This window comes from Caretta caretta, chromosome 3, assembly GCF_965140235.1.
Source record: "Caretta caretta isolate rCarCar2 chromosome 3, rCarCar1.hap1, whole genome shotgun sequence".
In the NCBI taxonomy this organism is placed as follows: domain Eukaryota; kingdom Metazoa; phylum Chordata; order Testudines; family Cheloniidae; genus Caretta; species Caretta caretta.
Window position 1 is genome coordinate 122,573,144 of NC_134208.1, and position 18,863 is coordinate 122,592,006.

General features: G+C 40.7%; 1 protein-coding gene across 7 annotated transcripts in view; it reads left to right on the forward strand.

Annotated features, from left to right (window-relative positions):
• MAP3K4 (mitogen-activated protein kinase kinase kinase 4) overlaps positions 1-18,863 on the forward strand; it is a 142,924-nt gene that overhangs the window by 88,277 nt on the left and 35,784 nt on the right. For 5 of the 7 annotated variants that reach the window (XR_012667704.1, XR_012667705.1, XM_075126848.1 and 2 more), the window contains exons 12-15: positions 463-624; positions 1,809-1,942; positions 11,926-12,004; positions 15,350-15,428. Coding sequence is in view for 5 of the 7 variants with exons in the window: in XM_075126848.1 (XP_074982949.1) it covers positions 463-624; positions 1,809-1,942; positions 11,926-12,004; positions 15,350-15,428 (454 nt within the window). In the remaining 2 variants the exon portion in view is untranslated. The remainder of the gene's footprint in view (positions 1-462; positions 625-1,808; positions 1,943-11,925; positions 12,005-15,349; positions 15,429-18,863) is intronic. The other 2 variants (XM_048844080.2, XM_048844082.2) reach the window with 1 other exon arrangement.

Here is an 18,863-nt window from a genome sequence, read left to right on the forward strand (position 1 = left end):
CTGTTACTGTGAAATGTAGTATCTGAGAATGTGGGCATTTATTAACTAGTCATGTATTTATTTATTTCCCACAAAACTATAGATTTTGGTCAGAATTTGATAAAATAGTACTGTAGCCAACAAACAGTATTTTAAGCAACTGTTTGGTTTGTATAGATCTGTATGAGTTAAGAATTGTTGTTTTATATGAATAAAGCGCATCACCTGCTAAGTCACGTAATTGTAATTCGTGATTGTCTTAAAAGATCTGTGGGTGTGCTCTCTTATACAATCATCCTCTTATTCCTGTGACTTCATCTTCACTCAGGCATTTGTTTTATCCACTCTTTGACTTTGTCTCCTTACAGCGCTTAGCATAGCGGGACCCCAACTACTTTGGGACTTTGGTACTACTGTTCTATAAATAATAATAATAATTCAGTGTCTCTCTTCAACTGAAGCGGACTTCTTTTTGTTCTTCAGAGCGATGCATTACAACTGTGCAATAAGATAAGCTGCGCCATTGACAGAGTTGATCGCATGTTCACGTCTGAATTTGATGCTGAGGTTGATGAGTCTGAATCTGTCACTCTGCAGCAGTACTACCGAGAAGCCATGATTCAGAGTTACAATTTTGGGTTTGAGGTAAGTGAGCAAAAGGGAATATGCATTTTTTGTGGGAAAAGAATGTTTTTAACATATTTTGGGGGGTAAACTGATAAAATTCCACTCTTTCACTTCCAAAAATTAGTGAATTATGCTTTTGAGTGAATTCTGTTAATTCTTATAGGAGTATTGTGTGGAGCTGTGCAAATCTTTTCTGTGCAAATGTTGTGAAAATTAAAATCAATCTGTGCAAATGGTGTGAAAATTAAAACTTTAGACTACATAAGAGAGAGAGAGTAGTTCTGCTGAATCTGCCAAACTCTTAAACTCCTTGAAACTTACTTTGGCAAGGCATTCCTAGTTGGCAGTCTGAATTTTAAATTTAGTCTTTTCAGGCTTTGCCCACTGACAAATTTTTACAGGAGATCAGAAATATTTTGATGTGAGCTGTGTCACTTGATCTTTCTCTGCCTCATTTTTTCTTCCTAAGCCCATACAAGCTACTATGTAAATGCAAAATATTTTAATTTAATCTTTAGATTTAATCTTTAAACCCTTCATGTCAGTGGATGCAGCTCATCAATGCCTGTCTTAGTGTGCCAACCAGGAAATGTCAGCTTCAGGCCACTTCTGATACATCTTCACTTGTTTGATTCCTTCAAACCCTTTTTCAATACACCTTTGAGACAGTACACACTTCACTATGTACAGAATCCTTGTAAGAACAGTCTTCTAAAACAGCCCATGTTCCTACTGAAACTTTTAGTGCACATATCTACATATCCAAAGACTTTATTCTTTCCATGTAGTACTTAAATTAAATTTGCCTCTAAGGTATGAATATTACTCAATGCTAGTTTGAGACTTGCTCTATATGACAGCAGAGCTGCGTATTGTTCCCGCCAAGACAATATAATTCTTTCTTGGTATGCACATTGTTTAAAAGTAGTGCATGCTCACACACAGTATGCTATATGGCTGAAATGCTACCTTTTTGTCTTGGTTCTTTTGCACTAAATGTCTTGTATTTGGGGCTTTCCCTTGAAGATATTGTTAAATAAATAATCATGCAAATTGTATGGATAGAATTAATTATATGAGAGTGAGATGTGATCGTGCTTCCTTGTAATGTTGTATTAGCTAGCAAATATTTCAGTAGATATTATATATAATGGATTTATTTTAATTTTAATACTTGAAGGATATTTTTTAATATATTGTAGTACCATAAAGAAGTTGTTCGCCTGATGTCTGGAGAATTCAGGCAGAAAATTGGAGATAAGTATATCAACTTTGCCCGAAAATGGATGAATTATGTGCTAACAAAATGCGAGAGCGGTCGAGGCACGAGACCCAGGTAATGGCTAATTGGGCACCTTATCATAATATGATGTGTTGCTCTTTTCTTAAATATAATGCGGGATATTTCTGCATTGATTAACGAATAATAGCTACTTCCCATATAAATGATTGGTGCTTCCATTCCTTTTATTTCCGTGAGATTTTCCATAGTAAAAGTACATAGCAAAGCACTACCCAAACTACTTAATGAGTTTTTCTTTCCAGACTCCTTGCCCTGAGTGTTAGCTGTCATGGAAGAGAGAGAGAAGAGATACCTGAGATAACTAGGGCCCAAACCATTCAAAGCTTTCAAATTAAGGGCTGACACCTTGATGAAAAATTACTGTTTGGTCAGGAATCAGTAAAGATGGCAGAGCATTAGTGCAGCATGCATTCGTTGGGGTGTCCTATTTAAAAGGGTGGTGATGTTGCGTGGTGAATTACTACATGTGCAGCATCTGATGACTTTTTCCTTCAGTAAGAGTTCTTTGTATTAATCCAGCCTGAAGGTAACAAAAATGTGGCTCACAAGTGACTAGATCTTCTTCTAACAGGAAAGGTTGGGCAGTCTTCTGACTAGATGACAATGATAGAAAGCATTTTGCCATTGTTTGATATTCAGGAACAACGAGAAATCTGCTAAGACCTTGGGACTATGTACTGTTTTGAATATCGGATGATAGGTGTCTTTGTATGAGGGTGTGGTCATTGTTCTTGGAGCGATTTCACGTGTCCTTTCCGCTTCAGTTATGTGCATGCCCAGTATACCAAAGTCGGAGATTTTCCCTTAGTGGCATGTGTGCGCCCTTTGTGGCCTTGTACTGCTGTGTGATGTATTTCTCTTTAAACCACCCTCTGCCCTTTGTACCACCCTTGAGCCCTCTCAGTTCCTTCTTACTGCCCATGTTGGTAGTCTGAGTGTGTTGACTTGCTTTGCAAGTGTTTTCCCCATCAGGGAATTTGTTCTCTTGTATATAATTAGTGTACTCATCTATAGTTAGCTAGAGATTTAGAGTAAATTTCATTTGTTATTTTACTTAATTTTAATAGTGTGTTGATTCCCAAATGTTCTGTACTAACTCCGAGTACCAGGGCATGCCTCAATCTCTAGACTTCAAGGCTTACACCAGCTGCAATAAGTCTATGCTGGTGAGTGATCCTCATTCCAGGAGTCTAAAGTGCCCCAGGGAGGATCACATTAGGGACTGTTGTCAGATCTGCAGGGACTTCAAGTCCTGGACTAGAAAGGATAGGGAGGTGAGACTGCGTAACCTTTTCATGGAGTCTATCTTGCATCTACCATCTGAACCTTCCCCCTTAGGATAGGTACTGAGCACTTCTTCCATCAGAAGTGCTCCTCCAGACCTAGTATAGTCTCAGGACTGTTTCCCTTCCCTGAAGCCCAGGAAGGAGCATAAAAACCGTGCCTCAAAAGTATGTCTGGTTCCTCCACAAAATCGAGGTCTCTGGTACCATCTGCCAGCAAGCAAGCTGGACGGTGAGGTAGAGTGTCCTCCGATGATTGACAGGTCCCACTACCAACTTCGTCTTGTCCAGGGTTGTTGGCTCCATCACCAGTGGTGTTGAGACTGACCCCTACTGTTGTATCACCCCTTCAATGCCACAGCCTCGGGGGGGAACGTCGTGGTAATGACAACACTGAAGGCTTATGCTGTGGCATGAGATCTGCTATGCCTCTTGGTACTGGGTGCTCCAGCAGTACAGGAAACAAGTCATCCGGTACTGATATATTTTCAGTCTTTGTTGGAGTTACCTGCCAGTGAGGTCCAACCCTTTGTACTGGCGTAGCCAACGTCAGACAGTCCAGTGCTGCCTTGCTTGGTGCCATCTAGAGGCAAGCCAAGTATGCTGTCCCTGGTACCAACATCTTTGGATACACATGAGCAGTCTTCAGCATTGCATAATACCACGTCTCCCTAGTTGGGTGACTCGGGTTTTTCTTCAGAGTCTGCTGTCGGCTCCTGTGCCCCTCACTCTTGGGATAAAAGGTGTCATTCACCTTCATCGAGAGGATTCTGCCCCTGGTATCTGACACAGGTGCCACAGTGGTCCAGGGACATGGCTCCTTGGGCTGATAGAGATTAGGCTCCAATACTCTACCATGGGATTTCCCCACCACCAACAGATCATCCCCAGTTCCTCTGCTCTCCAGATCTCTGAGCAAACAATGGGATGACTCACATGAGGAACCTCAGGAAGTCTTCCAAGCCAGTACTGAGGAACAACCTTCCATGCCACAACCTACACCTGGGGAGGTATAGGAGAACTCCAGCTGAACCTTCTTTACCCTTGTCCTCCTTTTCATCTGATGAGGTGGTGTTGTCTGGATTGTCCTCTTTTCTCCAGGATGACTGCAGGGCCTACTAAGAGCTCTTAAAAAGAGAGTTGCTTCCTCTCTAGATATCTGGGTTGAGGTAGTGTAAGAGAGTTCCAATAGACTGGTGGACGTACTGGGGTCAGCAGAGCCTTCCTGTCTTCTTCTACCTATAAATGAAGCCATACTAGAACATACAAGATTGCTGTGGCAAACACCCTCTCTCTGTCACTGACAGTCAAGAGAACTGAGTGCAGGTATTATGTCCCTTCTCAGGGCTCTGAACATTTCTACACTCATATCTCACCAGGTTCTTTGGTTGTCTTGACAGTAAATGAAAGAGCGTTTCAGGGATGGCCATCTTCTACCCCAAGGGATAAAGAAGCAAAAAGACTCAACTTTTTCAGTAGAAAGATTTATTTCACTGTTGGCCTACAGTTTCGTATCTCTAAAGAGCAAGTCTTGCTGGCAAGATATGATTACTATCTCTGGGATAATGTTCTCAGGGACAAGTAAACAGAGGATGCTAGATAAGAGTTCCTGGCCATCTTGGATGAGGATAAACTCATAGCTAAGACTTCTCGCCAAACTACGTAAGATGGGGAAGATTTGGCAACCAGAACTATTGCATCTGCAATAATGATACACACGTGTTCATGGCATCAATCTTCTGGTCTTCCACAGGAGGTCCAGCAGACTATACAGGATCTTTTTTGAGGGTCCCACCATATTCTCGCAGCAGACTGATGAGAAGCTTCACAGTCTCAAAGACTCCAGGACTACATTGAAATCATTGGGGATTTACACTCCATTCCCTATAAAGAATTAATTTCTCCCTCAGTCGAACCAACAGTACCACCTTTCCTGCCTAGACAAGCTTGACTACTCCAGGAGCAAAGGGAAAAACTACAGGATGAGATCTCCACTTCCTCACTTTGTCTTCATCCAGTCCTTCTAGAGAACCCAGAAAGGCCAGACAATGTCTTTGACTACCTTGTTGAGGGGAAAATATCAGTGTGTCTTAGGCGACTTTCTCCTATCCCTGTTTTTCACAACAGCTTATCCCACTTCCAGTGTGCTTTGGGCCTACATTACCACAGACCAGTGGGTTCTAAGCACAGTGGAACTGGGATAAACCCTTCAGATTTTCAGTCCTTCCCTGTCCCTCTTCAGAGACCTCCTCTGAGAGGTCCAGTCTCTCCTCCATAGAGCCATGGAGGAGGTTCCTCGTTTCTACTGAGAAAAAAGGGTTTTATTCAAGTTACTCCCCGATTCCAAAGGCAAAAAAAGATCCCAGACTTATCCAAGATTTGTGAAATCTGAATAAATACCTAAGGAATATAAGGTTTCACGTGGCCACCCCAGCTTCCATTATCCCCTCCCTCGATCCTGGCAACTGGTACTCTGCCATGGACTTGGACACACATTTCCATGCAGCTATTGATCAAAGCCACATACTATTCCTAAGATTTCTGGTCAACAATACCCATTCTCAGTTTACAGTCCTGCACTTGGGCCTCTCTGGTGCTCTGAATATTTACAAAATGCATGGTAAGTGGTGGCTGCATTCCTCAAAAAAGCAGAAGTGCAAGTATTTTCCTACCTTGACAATTGGCTGGTACGGTGTCAGTCCAAGAACCAGGTGGAATTCGGTGTAGCAGAACTCAGTGTTTTGAGGTCTGTTGATCAACAAGAGCTAGTCAGTCTTGAGTTCAGAAGACAGAGTTTATAGGGGCACTCTTGGTTTCTACAGTAGTCAGGACTTTCTAGCTCAAGCCAGATTCCAGGCAATGTTAACGATTTCCACAGATCTGAAAGTCCATCCAACCACAGCTGCAAGGAACTGCCTCAGACTTCTGGAAATGTGGCCTCATGCATGTACATGCTCTGTCATGCCAAACTTCGTCTCAGAAGGTTGTAAGCCTGGTTAAAGTCAGTGTACTACCTAGCTCATGACCCATTCGAGGTGTTGATTTGTGTGCCTGCAGGTGTGCTGCTGTTCTTGGACTGATGAATGGATGCAATCCAATGTGTATATGGGAATTGCCTTTGCTCCTCCTCTATCCACACTGACTCTGGTTACAAATGCTTCTTTTTTAGGGTGGGGAGCACATCTAGGCACTCAGCATCTGTGGTTACAACAGTATTTAGCTCTTCACATAAACATGCAAGAGTTGAGGGATAGTCATCTGGCCTTTTGGACTTTTCTGCCTAGCATCAAAGGAAAACTCTGTCCTCATGAACAACACTGCAACAATGTTCTACATGAACAAACAGGGAGGGGCCAGGTCAGACAGTCTCTGTCATGAAGCATTACAGTGTTGGGAGTTTTGTATCATCAATGTAATTCACCTCAAAGCACCCCATCTTCTTAGGGTTCACAACAGTTTGGCAGATTGCCTGACCAGATCTTTCAGCAAAGATCACAAATGGTCTCTCAGGCCAGGTATGGACAGATTATATGCCCAGATTGCAGTTCCTATCCCTCCCTGGGACTTGAATCTCATGCTACAAAGGTTGATGGGTCCACCTGTTGAAGTGATGGCTTACCTGCTCATTACTCCAGCTATATATGAAATTTGCATTTTTGGCACGAAGAGTAGCAGAATTACGAGCGTTCGTAGTTGACCCTCCCTACACAATCTTCTATAAGAACAAAGCAAAGTTATGTCTGCATCCAAAAATTTTGACTTTAGTGTCAGAATTCCACCTCAGTCAAGCAGTATACTTACCAAGTTTTCTAAGCCTCATTCTCCTAAGGATTAAGAGAGACTCCATAGCAAGTTAGAAGCGTGTTAGTGTTTTACTTGGACAGAACTAGGTCATTTAGATTGTCCTCCCAGCTGTTTGAGACTGTTGCAGAGAGGATGAAAGGCCCTGCAGTCTTGCCCCAGAGAATCTCATCCTGGATTTCCAAGTAGTCTGTCAGTCACTGTTCAGGTAGACTCTAAAACCTGTCTCCAGATTGAACTTCCTGTGAGTCACCTGAAGTGGCATGGACATGTGCAATGATTCGAAGAAGGAAAAAAATGGTTACTTACCTGTTCTGTAATTGTTGTTGTTTGAAATGCGTTACACATATCTGTCCAGTAAGAAGGAACTGAGGGGGTCGGGGACAACCCTTACCTTTATTGTGTAGCACCATGAGGCAGAAGAGTTTGCATGTGCTGCCCCAACAGATACCGCTATGGGAAGTATCTGACTCCGGTGCACTGGACGGGCGCACACATGAAATGAAATGTACCTGTGCAACACATCTCAAAGAATAACAGTTACAGAACAGTTAAGTAACCATTTTTTCCTAGCTACTCAAAGTGCTTTTTCTTCCTGCTAACTTCACCTCCTTCCCAGATTTAGCTTAAGCCAGTTTTCTTTCATCCATATTCCAGTTTTATGTAGATATTTGGATTGTTGGGCAGCAGGATTGTCTGCTCTGAATGTGAAAGATTTAGGGTTGGGTGTTATCAGCATATTGTTGGCAGCATTGCCCATGATGTGTCTCAGTCTCCCCATAATTCTTACAAAACGTTCAGTAAGAGGGGTGACAAGATTGAACCATGTAGAACACCACATCTCAGAGCTCTTGATGAGGAAGACAAGCTACCCATCACCCTACTCTCAGATTGATCAGGAGAATTGGCAAAGCCGACCTAGCATATGTGCACCCTCACTTGGCTTCCATAGGTGGTACAGAAGTATTTTGTGATAGTTGATGTAAAAAACCTCTATAGGATTCAGTCACTTCAGAATGAATGTCTCATGCAGTTTACAGCTAGAAAGAGACCATCCACAAGTGACAACTGCACTTCTTAGTGCTTCAATCTGAGCTGAAACCCAGTTGGAATAAGTATTTAATATTAATACTGGTCAGATTCTGCTTAAGTCTACTTGGTAGTACCATGTCTTTGATTTTGCCCAGAAAGGAGTTCTTAGTGACTCCTTATTAAAGTAGTTGCCAAGATCTTATGTTCTGGGCTGGGCACTTGAAAACATATTCATAGCTACTAAGGTCAGAAGGGACCATTATGATCATCTAGTCCGACCTCCTGCACAACGCAGGCCACAGAATCTCACCCACCCACTCCTGCGAAAAACCTCTCACCTATGCCTAAAGAAAAGGAGTACTTGGGGCACCTTAGAGACTAACAAATTTATTTGAGCATAAGCTTTCGTGAGCTACAGCTCACTTCATTGGATGCATTCAGTGGAAAATACAGTGGGGAGATTTATATTTGTATATATGTATTTATATACATAGAGAACATGAAACAATGGGTGTTACCATACACACTGTAACGAGAGTGATCACTTAAGGTGAGCAATTACCAGAGGGGGGGAGAGGGGGAGAGGAGGGAAAACCTTTTGTAGTGATAACCAGCAGTTGACAAGAACGTCTGAGGAACGGGGGTGGGGGGAGATAAACATGGGGAAATAGTTTTACTTTGTGTAATGACCCATCCACTCCCAGTCTCTATAAACACCTACAAGATCTCTATCAAGCATTCTTACAACTACAATACCCATCTGCTCATTCTTCTCTTCCACAGACTAAACATCCCCAGTTCCCTCAGCTTCTCCTCATAACTCATATGTTCCAGTCTCCTGATCATTTTTGTTGCCCTCCGCTGGACTCTTTCCAATTTTTCCACATCCTTCTTGTAGTGTGGGGCCCAAAACTGGACACAGTACTCCAGATGAGGCCTCACCAGTGTGAAATAGAGGGGAGCGATCACGTCTCTCGATCTGTTGGTCGATCTGCGATCACGTCCCTTGATCTAGGAAAATCTGAGCCCTATTATTATTATTACTAGCACTGGTCCTCCAGTCTATATCTGGGAAGTTAGTCTCCCGTGATCACGCAGTTTCCATTAGTATTTACTTCATTAAAAACATTAAAGTGGGCTCTGTCCATATCCAAATTAGATCCTGGCAGTCTATAGCACACCCCAAGCACTATCCCAGGGGAGGCTCTAGTAGTTTTCTTCCCCAATGTAATTTTTGCCCAGACGGACTCTGTCTTATCCATTCCATCGCTTCTTACTTCTTTACATTCTACCTCATCGTTGATATACAATGCTACTCCACCACCTTTACCTTTATTTCTGTCTTTCCTAAACAGCACATACCCTTCAATACCTGTAGTCCAGTCATGACTACTATTCCACCATGTTTCTGTTATCCCTATAATATCTGGTTTCACTTCCTGCACCAGTAGCTCTAGTTCCTCCATTTTGTTACCTAAGCTCCTCACATTGGTGTACAAACATCTTAATTTTTGCTGTTTGGCCTCGCTCACATTCTGTACCCTATTATGCACGGTCATTCTACAGCCAGTATAACATATTAGATTGGTATCCACGCTGCCCTTCCTCCTTATATACATTCTCCTACCCACGGCTGTATCCTTTCTTACTTCATTTTCTTCCCTCTCAATGCTAAAATCTGGCATGGAGATTACCTGGACATTTCCCAACCATCTCCCCCAAATTCCTAGTTTAAAGCTCTCTTAATCAGTTGTGCCAGCCTCCATCCTAGAAGTCTATTTCCTTCCCTGCTCAGATGAAGTCCATCCTGAGAGAACTGTCCATGAATGCCTCCCAGTGGCTATACATCCCAAAGCCCTCCTTATAGCACCACTGCCTAAGCCATCTGTTGATAGTCATACTCTTGTCACACCTTTGTTGCCCTTCTCTAGGAACAGGCAGAATCCCACTAAAGATCACCTGAGCCTTGATTTCCTTAAGCGTCTTCCCCAGCCTAGCATAGTCTCCCTTAATACTTTCCAGCGAGAATCTAGCCGTATCATTTGTTCCCACATGAAGGATAATTAGGGGATTCTTTCCTGCTCCCTTTAGGATCCTTTTCAAGCTCAGGTCTACATCCCGTATCTTAGCACCTGGAAGACAGCACACCCTTCTATTCTCTGGATCAGCTCTGGTTACAGGCCTGTCTATTCTTCTCAGTAAAGAGTCCCCGATCACATAGAGCTGCCTTTTCCTGGTGATGGTGCTATTCTCCAGTCTATCCCCTGTTCCCTCTGGCTGCAAGTTCTTTCCATTCCTATTCTCCCTGGTAATCCTTTTCAACCCATCCTGTATCCTCCTGGGACTCATATTTGGTGTAGTCTCCATTGACTCTTCCTGTTTTCCTATAGGACTAGCCACTCTTCTCTTCTTCCTTGCCCTTCTACCTTCAGTGACCACCTGCTGAGCCCCTTCTTCATTTTCCAACTCGCAAACTTGTTCTTGAGCTCTGTTTCTCCTTCACTAGTCGTCTTTTCCTCTGCCTGGTTCTTTTAGTCACGTGCTTCCACTGACCACTTTCCTCACCCAGTCTGCCCTCAGAATTCCTCTGTCCTGCTTCCATCTGCAAGTCTGAGCTTTTCCCTTCAGATACCTCATGTCTTTGCTCCATAATCTGCTCGAACCCCTTTCTAAACTCAGCCAGACTTTCCACCTGCCTCTCCAAACCTCGGATCTTTTCCTCCATCAGCTCTATCAGACAGCATTTCATGCAGACAAACTCTTACCATGTACCCCCTCCAGGATCATGTACATACCGCAGCTTCCACATCCAGTCATCTTCATTGTGTCTTCCGCTACATGGGTCACTCCCACTGCTGCCTCTTTATCTGTCATTGCCTTTCCACTAAATCCTGTTAATCTGGGAAACACAAACCACACCAAAACACCACCACCCACAGCAAGAACAAACCCCCAACAAGCACCGCAAGACAAACTCCCACTGAAACTCCCCTGTTTACATCTCTGTTTGCTGGCTCCTGTGCCGCTGCAGCTGTCTATGCCGCTGCCTGACTGGCTGGCTACCTTTATAGGACCCCGAGTCAGAGAAGCCCCGCCCCCTAATCAGGGCTCAGCTTCTCTCCCAGCACAAAGCCCCTACAAGCCTCTACACATACAAATAATACAAATACAAACCCAAATACAAATACCTTCTCCTAGCTAGCTCCTGTGCCTCTACAGCTGTCTATGGGGAATTGATATGTATTTCCTAAGATATTAGTGGGCTGAGGTGTATAACCAGGCCTGAGGAAGGTAGCTTACTATCTTTATTTGGGGACGTCTGTATTAAAAGTCCAGAACTCAGAATTTCATGTCCATTTATCACCTGGCTAAAGATTAACCCCTTGGCAAAAGCCAGATACTTCACTCTGTGCATAAATCCAAACTGTTATACAGAAATTTTGTTGACATATAAGCAAGTAAGCAGCAGTCATTGGGTATGTCTACACTGCAAAAATAAGCAATAAATAAATAAATTAAAAAAACCCGCAACAGTGAGCCACAGAGCCTGGGTCCATTGACTTGGGCTTGCACTATGGGGTCAAAATAGTAGTGCAGACATTTGCGCGTGGGCTAGAGCCTGTGCTCTGAGATCCACCCCTGCCTTGCAGGGTTTCAGATCCTGGGCACCAGCCTGAATCCGAATATCTGTGCTGCTGTCCTGTAGTGTGAGTCCTGCAAGCCCAAATCAGTTGACCTGGGCTCTGAGACTTGCTGCCATGGATCTTTTTTTTCCTCTTTTCTTTTTTTTCCTCAATGTAGACATACCCTTAACCATGTATATTAGGGTAAGTCACTAGAACTCATGTGACGTTTATGTAATTGTTTTTGGCTAACGAACAATTCTCTTCTGCTTGACAGGTGGGCAACACAAGGTTTTGATTTTCTTCAAGCCATTGAGCCAGCCTTTATTTCAGCTCTGCCTGAAGAGGATTTCTTGGTATGGAATTAATTGTTCTCCCATTGTAGACCAACCTGCTTTCAGTTCAGTTTCAATCAATAAAAGTCTATTTGTCTGTCTGTTATCTGTTTTCTGTGCTCTTATGTCTGATTAATTATTGTTCCGAGACTGTTCTATATAAATCTAAATGCCTATTACTCTGATTTAGCTTGCAAAATTCTGAATAGTGCATGCTAATGACATCAATATACAAAAATATTAAAATTGTCATGTCAGGTTTCTGCAGTACTGAAACCTTTGTATAGTAACTACATTCACGACCTGGGATACTTGGCAGCAGTTTGCTGATGAGCTATTAATTTACACTCAACCTAATATTGCTTTCTATTGGATGATCTGAAATGTATCTTTAATAGCCCTAGTTCATGTATGGAGCAAACCTAAAACATTACAATCTAACTGTATTTCTTTAGAGCTAAATCATACTAAAGTACAAGATTTAAAATTTGAATCTTGCCTTGTTACTGTTAAATTATATGGTAGAGCATAGTTTGTGTTTGGTTTTGGTGGGCAGGGGTTGTTTTGTTTCTGTGAAACAGAATCCTGAAAGCTTTAGTTCTGTAATGTGGTATGTTCTAGGTCTGCAGTAGAGGTGAAAGTATAGTCCCCACAAAAGTAGCAGAACACAGAGAATAATATTGATGGGAATTGATTGTGTTCACTTTTATTTAGAGTCAGCTTTTCTTTGGAATTTTGGCAGATACTTCCCCAGTTAATATTTCGTCTCTCAACTAGTGTGTCTGCATTTATTTAAAGAAAAGGACAGGTTACTCAAAGCCTGTCCCACAGTCAGTACTTTGCTATCACTGCAGCATTTTTCAGCTCTACTGTTTCAGGAGGGAAAAGAGCATTGATCCCCAGTGGCAACACGCTGTAGTTGAGCCACTGTTAATTAGGAGGCAGATCATTATGAACAAATTAAAGATACATTATGAAATACTAGGGTACAGTAATCTTATTAAATAAATAAAACTGAAACTATAGCATTCTTCCTTTTCCTTTAAAATTATCTTTAAAACTAAACTGGCTATTAGCACAAAAATCCTGAAGTGGACTATTTTCCAATATTTGCATTGCTGGGAAACATAGGGCTTTTAAAAAATTCCAGTTCTTTAAATATGATCTTAATAAGCTTGAGTATTGTGCCTGATATGGCAGATAAGATGTAAAGTTCTAGCTTTAAAAACTAGCCCCAGCCTGTTATTTTTTTCCCAACTTTGATGCAGTTTCTAAAGTATCTATAACAGTTTGATGGATAGTACAAATATTTTATTAAATAGTCTAATTGTAGTCCTGGCACCTTCTGATGTGATCTCTTCAGTTCTCAAGCTCAGGTGAATCTCAGAGACTTTGAGAAAATAAATATAAAGTGGTTTTTGTGCTTTACAATCATAGTATTCTTTCCTCTGAATGTGTATGGAACCAACACCTCAGCTAGCATTGTATAGTGTGGGAGCTATTTATGTGATAAAACCTAAACTCGAGGTTCTGACCACTTTTGGTCGTTGAAAGATAACTTGGCAGTTTTGCAAAAAGTGGGATTTGCAGTGGGAACTGCATACAAACATCAGAAGAATACTCCAGTAACATTCAGGATAGCTGAGCTAAATTCAGACCCGGTGTAAACAGAAAACGACTGAGTTGAAGTTAGTGGAGGTTGTGCCATCTTACACCTGGTTTCAATTTAATAGATTTTTACGGTCAGATGGGACCATTATGCTCTAGTCTTATCTCCCGTATAACACAGGCCATAGAACTTCACAGAGAAATCCCTGTGGCAACCTCAAACTCTCTGTTTTGAGCTTATATATATATATATTAGAAAGACATTTATCTTGATTTAAAGATTTAAAGTCTTCAAGTGATGGAGAATCTATCACATTCCTTGATATTTTCTTCCAGTGGTTAATTACCCTTACTGTTAAAATACATCAGTTTACTGGGGTCTCAATTTGTCTAGCTTCAGTTTCCATTATTATGCCTTTGAATTGCAAGAGGAATTTTAGCAAGGTGGAAGAATGTTTGTCTATATTTATGACCCTCACCGCAGTTGTAACTGAGCACATTAAAAACATTAATAATTTTATCCCCAGAAAATACCTGTAAGATAGGGAAGCATTAGTACTCCTGTTTTACAGATGAGGAAACTGAAATATAGAAAGATTAAGTAACATGTCCAACTTCTCTCACACAGTGTGTAGCAAAGCTGGGAGCTGAATTCAATCCCCTGCATCCCAGTTCAGTACCTTAGTCCCACAAGACCATCCTTTCTCGAGAGAATTGCTGATGTTGTGGGTGGACAGAAGAGGGTCTCCTCTTATGCTAACAACAGCAATTTTTCTGGGTCAGTGTTGAGCACTATATCTCAGAGTGAACAGTATCTTTGAATGTCAGCCAGGTCTAATGCTTATCTCTGTGACATAGAACCCTTTTTTTTTTTTTTTTTTAAGAAGATAACGAAAATAAAGCAGTTTATTCAGTAAACGTGATACTTAATTTTATGGTCTTTGTCAATGCTTGCATGTAATTCCTACTAGCATTATAGTGTAGAGGGGCTGTTTTGTTATATATCGTTCATGCAGTGTTGTTATAGCCATATTAGTCCCAGGATATTAGGAGAGAGAAGATGGGTGAAGTAATACCTTTTATTGGACCAACATCTGTTGGTGAGAGAGACAAGCTTTTGAACTTACACAGAGGTCTTCTTCAGGTCTGGTCAGGTTTCCCAGATCTGAAGAAGAGTGCTGTATAAGTCTGCAGGCTTCTCTCTCTCACCAACAGAAGTTGGTACAATAAAAGATATTACCTCACCCAGCTTCTTTCTATCATTGTTCAGTCTTTTTAACTACTTAATTCTGGCAAGTCTATTGCAGAGAGGAGTGTCTAGCAATGAAATCCTAACTTTTGGCTCCAGAGATTTAACTTAATGGAATAGATAGAAGAGTCGTATTGCACGTGACAGACTATGCATGTATTAGTACATTTTAAGCAATAACACCCTGCCTGTGTTGACTTCACCCCAGGATAATTGCCTGTTAGAGAAATCATGTTGCAGTCATTGTCTAAACTACCTCATACATTTACAAATATATTTCAGTTAGCAGCATACATAACTATATAGGTCATATCTGTGGTGAAGAAACAAATTTTGGAGATTTCGGATTTTTATGTCTGAAGACAAATTTAAAGGCTTGATCAAAATTGGAAAAACTAATAAGCCAAATTTTCTTCAAATCTAGATAAATGACTTTTTTTGGGGGGAGGGCAATTATCTTGTTTCGTGTACAATATCATAACTTTTTTGTTGTTGTTTCCCTCTCCTAGAGTTTACAAGCTCTGATGAATGAATGCATCGGCCATGTAATTGGAAAACCTCACAGTCCTGTTACAGGTTTGTACATTGGTAAGACAGCAGTTACTGGCATTACTTCTGGAACCTAGCTACTGTAGTTTGTATAAATAAGTTTGAAAAATAACAATTTGATTGCAAGTTCATTTTAAAACATTAAAGTTAAGAATAAAAAGGTACTTTTAAAGCTTTTCCTGGTTGTTCTTATATGAACATTACTGTCTGATTTCAGAGTAGCAGCCATGTTAGTCTGTATCCGCAAAAAGAGAAGGAGTACTTGTGGTACCTTTGAGACTAAAATTCGTTAGTCTCTAAGGTGCCACAAGTACTCCTTTTCTTATTACTGTCTGAGTCATCATTAAACTGTGGAAGTGTTAACACAAGTAATGTATAAAATGACAACAGTCCATATTTTCAAGTAGTTTTTTTTATAAAGTAAATCACTCGGGTGATTCCTCTGACTAAGGGCAAGTCTACACTACAAAATTAAGTAGACCTAAGTTATGTTGACATACAGTCACTGCAGTAATTAAATTGCTTTTGCATGTCCATGCTATGCACCTTGTGTTGGCAGTGTGCATTCTCACCAGGAGCAGTGCACCGATTTAACTGTAAATGTGGGACAGCTTCTGTAAGGCAGCAACAGTCGATGTAAGCAACACAGTGTCTACTCTGACACTGCATCAACCTAAGTGCTATGCCTCTCACAGAGGTAGAGTTATTAAGTCGGTGTAATGGGGGAGTTACACTGGTGGAAGCTACATTTTAGTGAAGACACTTACAGAGTTAGGTCGATGTAAGCTGCCTGTAGTGTAGACCAAGGCTAATTAGTGTCCTTAAATGGCTCCCAATAGAGTCCCATCAAGTCTTCTGAAGAAAATATTATGGCTGTGAGGAGTTATAGCTTTGGGGAAAGTCAGGGCTGTATAAAGGCCTCTACTGTAGTTGATGCCATTGCAGATAAGAATAGAAAAGTGAAAGGGTGGCTACAGCAGAATTTCAGATTCAAGTCAGAGGCAAATGTTTGTAAGAGCAAGCTAGTTATTCTAATACAGTGTATTATCCAGTTGGGGGGCTTGTCTGCAATGGCAAGTCACTGCGTGGAAAGTCAGGGTCTGAATCTACAGAGCAGCTGTTTGCCACATAGTAATGTCTTGTGTGGATACTGCTAAAATGCATTGAAAGCCAAGCCATATTCCAGGACGTTAGTGCACTGTAGCAATGTCCACAAGTGACATTATTGTGCGGCAAGCTGGTACGCTGCAGATTCATATCCTGGATTGCTGCACAGTAACTTGCCATGTAGACAAGCTCGAGTGATTTGATGTGTTCTGTGGATCAATTTCCTTGCAGTGCATTTTTGACTTTATTTTTATATTACATTGAAGGTTTGTAGACACAAGTGATAATGCAGATATTAAAACTGTTTGAAAAGAAGCTTTAAAATGTTCCTTGTTGCTTGATCCCCGTTAACACAAAACAAAAATTTTACTAGATCTAAAATGAGCTACTTCCCATGTGGGCTCATAACCTCCACTGAAGTGTTAAATATGGCATTGTATCCTTGTTTACAAATCTACTTCTTGCCTAAAGTTACTATTTTCATTCCCAACTAGATATATATTTCCATGTAGTGAGTGTCATAAAATTAAGTTAATTTATTTTTTAAAAGACAAATGTTAATATTACATTAGTTTGCATTGAACATCTATTGGTTCTAAATATTTTCATAAATAAGATTATCTAATGACTAATGAATGAGTCTGATTACATTTATTTTGGTTTAGTATTAAAAATGAATTCTATTTATTTGTTAAAATAATCATATTCAGACATGATTCTGGATAAAGAGTATACAGCAATACGTTTGTAATTATCTACAAGGGGAAATAGGTTGGAAACCATCTGAAAGAGCCGAAGTTAAATGTCAATCTGTGTAAAATGTTGATACTGTAGCTGCAGGCTATTGTGAATATCTTTATTAATTGTATGGCCTAGGAAAAAGCAGTGTGATTCTTTCTTAAAATGTAGATTAGAAGAAGAATTGCCAAATATGTAATTCAGTGCATCTAAAATTATAATCAGCTATATTATTGACTCAGAACTTTAAATTGAATTAAGCAAATGTTAATTGCAAAGCTTTTCTTTGATGTTGCTATTCAGTAGTGTTGCTACAACAATAGAGATGTGACATTCTGTTAGGCTTTAAATGCAACCAAACTGCCTTGCCAACAGAGTATTTCTGATTGTACCTGGAACTCTTGTAAACCTTCTTGTGATTTGTCAAGGTTAAAAATGTCCTTTGTTAAAAAGGTAAACTTCTGTGTTGTGGGATTTCATGCATGAGGAATATTAACTTTTTTTTCATACATATGTTTCTGTCTTATGTCCTTGTAGGAGACTTCTGTGCTGATGTCCGGTGCAGTACTTTCAGTATCTTTGTTAGATTCCGGAAGATATAACTTCCAAAATCATTTTGGCTGCTTACTGCCCACACTGCAATTATTATTTCATTTTAGCACCATTGTTGTGGTTAGGAATGCTATCTAGTAATTTCTCTCATTTCCCACCTCCTTGCCAGTGCAATGAGTCATTGTTAGACATTCATAACTCTCATTTTTCCTGAAGTTGCATACTGGTCCCTCATGTTTTCACATAGTCTTGACACACTTCACACGTGTTAAGGCACAACATGGAGTGGGGCGCACCTGTTGGTTTTGAAATCATAAGCAGCTCTTCCATGCCATGATGAATGAGGGCAAATGGGTTTAGATGGCAGGGGGAATGAAGGGATCAGAGAAAAACAGGAGAAGGAAGAAGTGTGGGTATTGTGTAAAGTACAGAGAAGTGGCATTGGGAAGAGAGAAAGTAACAGGGTTGAGCTGAAGATATCATACATGGAGGGAGGGAAGCAAAAGTAGTACACCTGGAAGAAAAAGCATTATCTCTTTGTTTTAAGTTCAGTGAATTTAATATCAAAATAGAACACTTATTTGCAAGTAACAAAAAAAATAAAAAAACTTTATTACAGTATCTGTGTTCAAATGACTGTGACTGTAAACGGTACAAGGTTCAGTGTGTGTGTAAGTCTTTGCAGTATTGGGATAAAACACTGGGTTTAATGTACAGAAAGATAGATAGAGATACACAGATATCTAACTTCTTTAAAAAGGAAGTGTCTAACTTTCTGGTCAGTTGCACAGCATTAATTGTTCGTTTTGGTTGCTGGGAGGTATGTTTCTTATTCTGGCAGGGTAGCTTTCTCCTGTTGTGATCCCCTGTCTGCAGATCACATATCAAATACGTAGTTTGAAAGAATAATGTGCAGTGTCCTTCTCGAGGCTAGAGCTAGGGTTCATTTTATTATACATCACGCCAACAGTTTGGGTTGTAAATTTACAAGGGAGTCAGCTACTTTTCTGTCCACATAACCCTTACCCCACTCTGTGCTTTCCTTTAGAATGGAATAGTTAATGTACAATAAATACT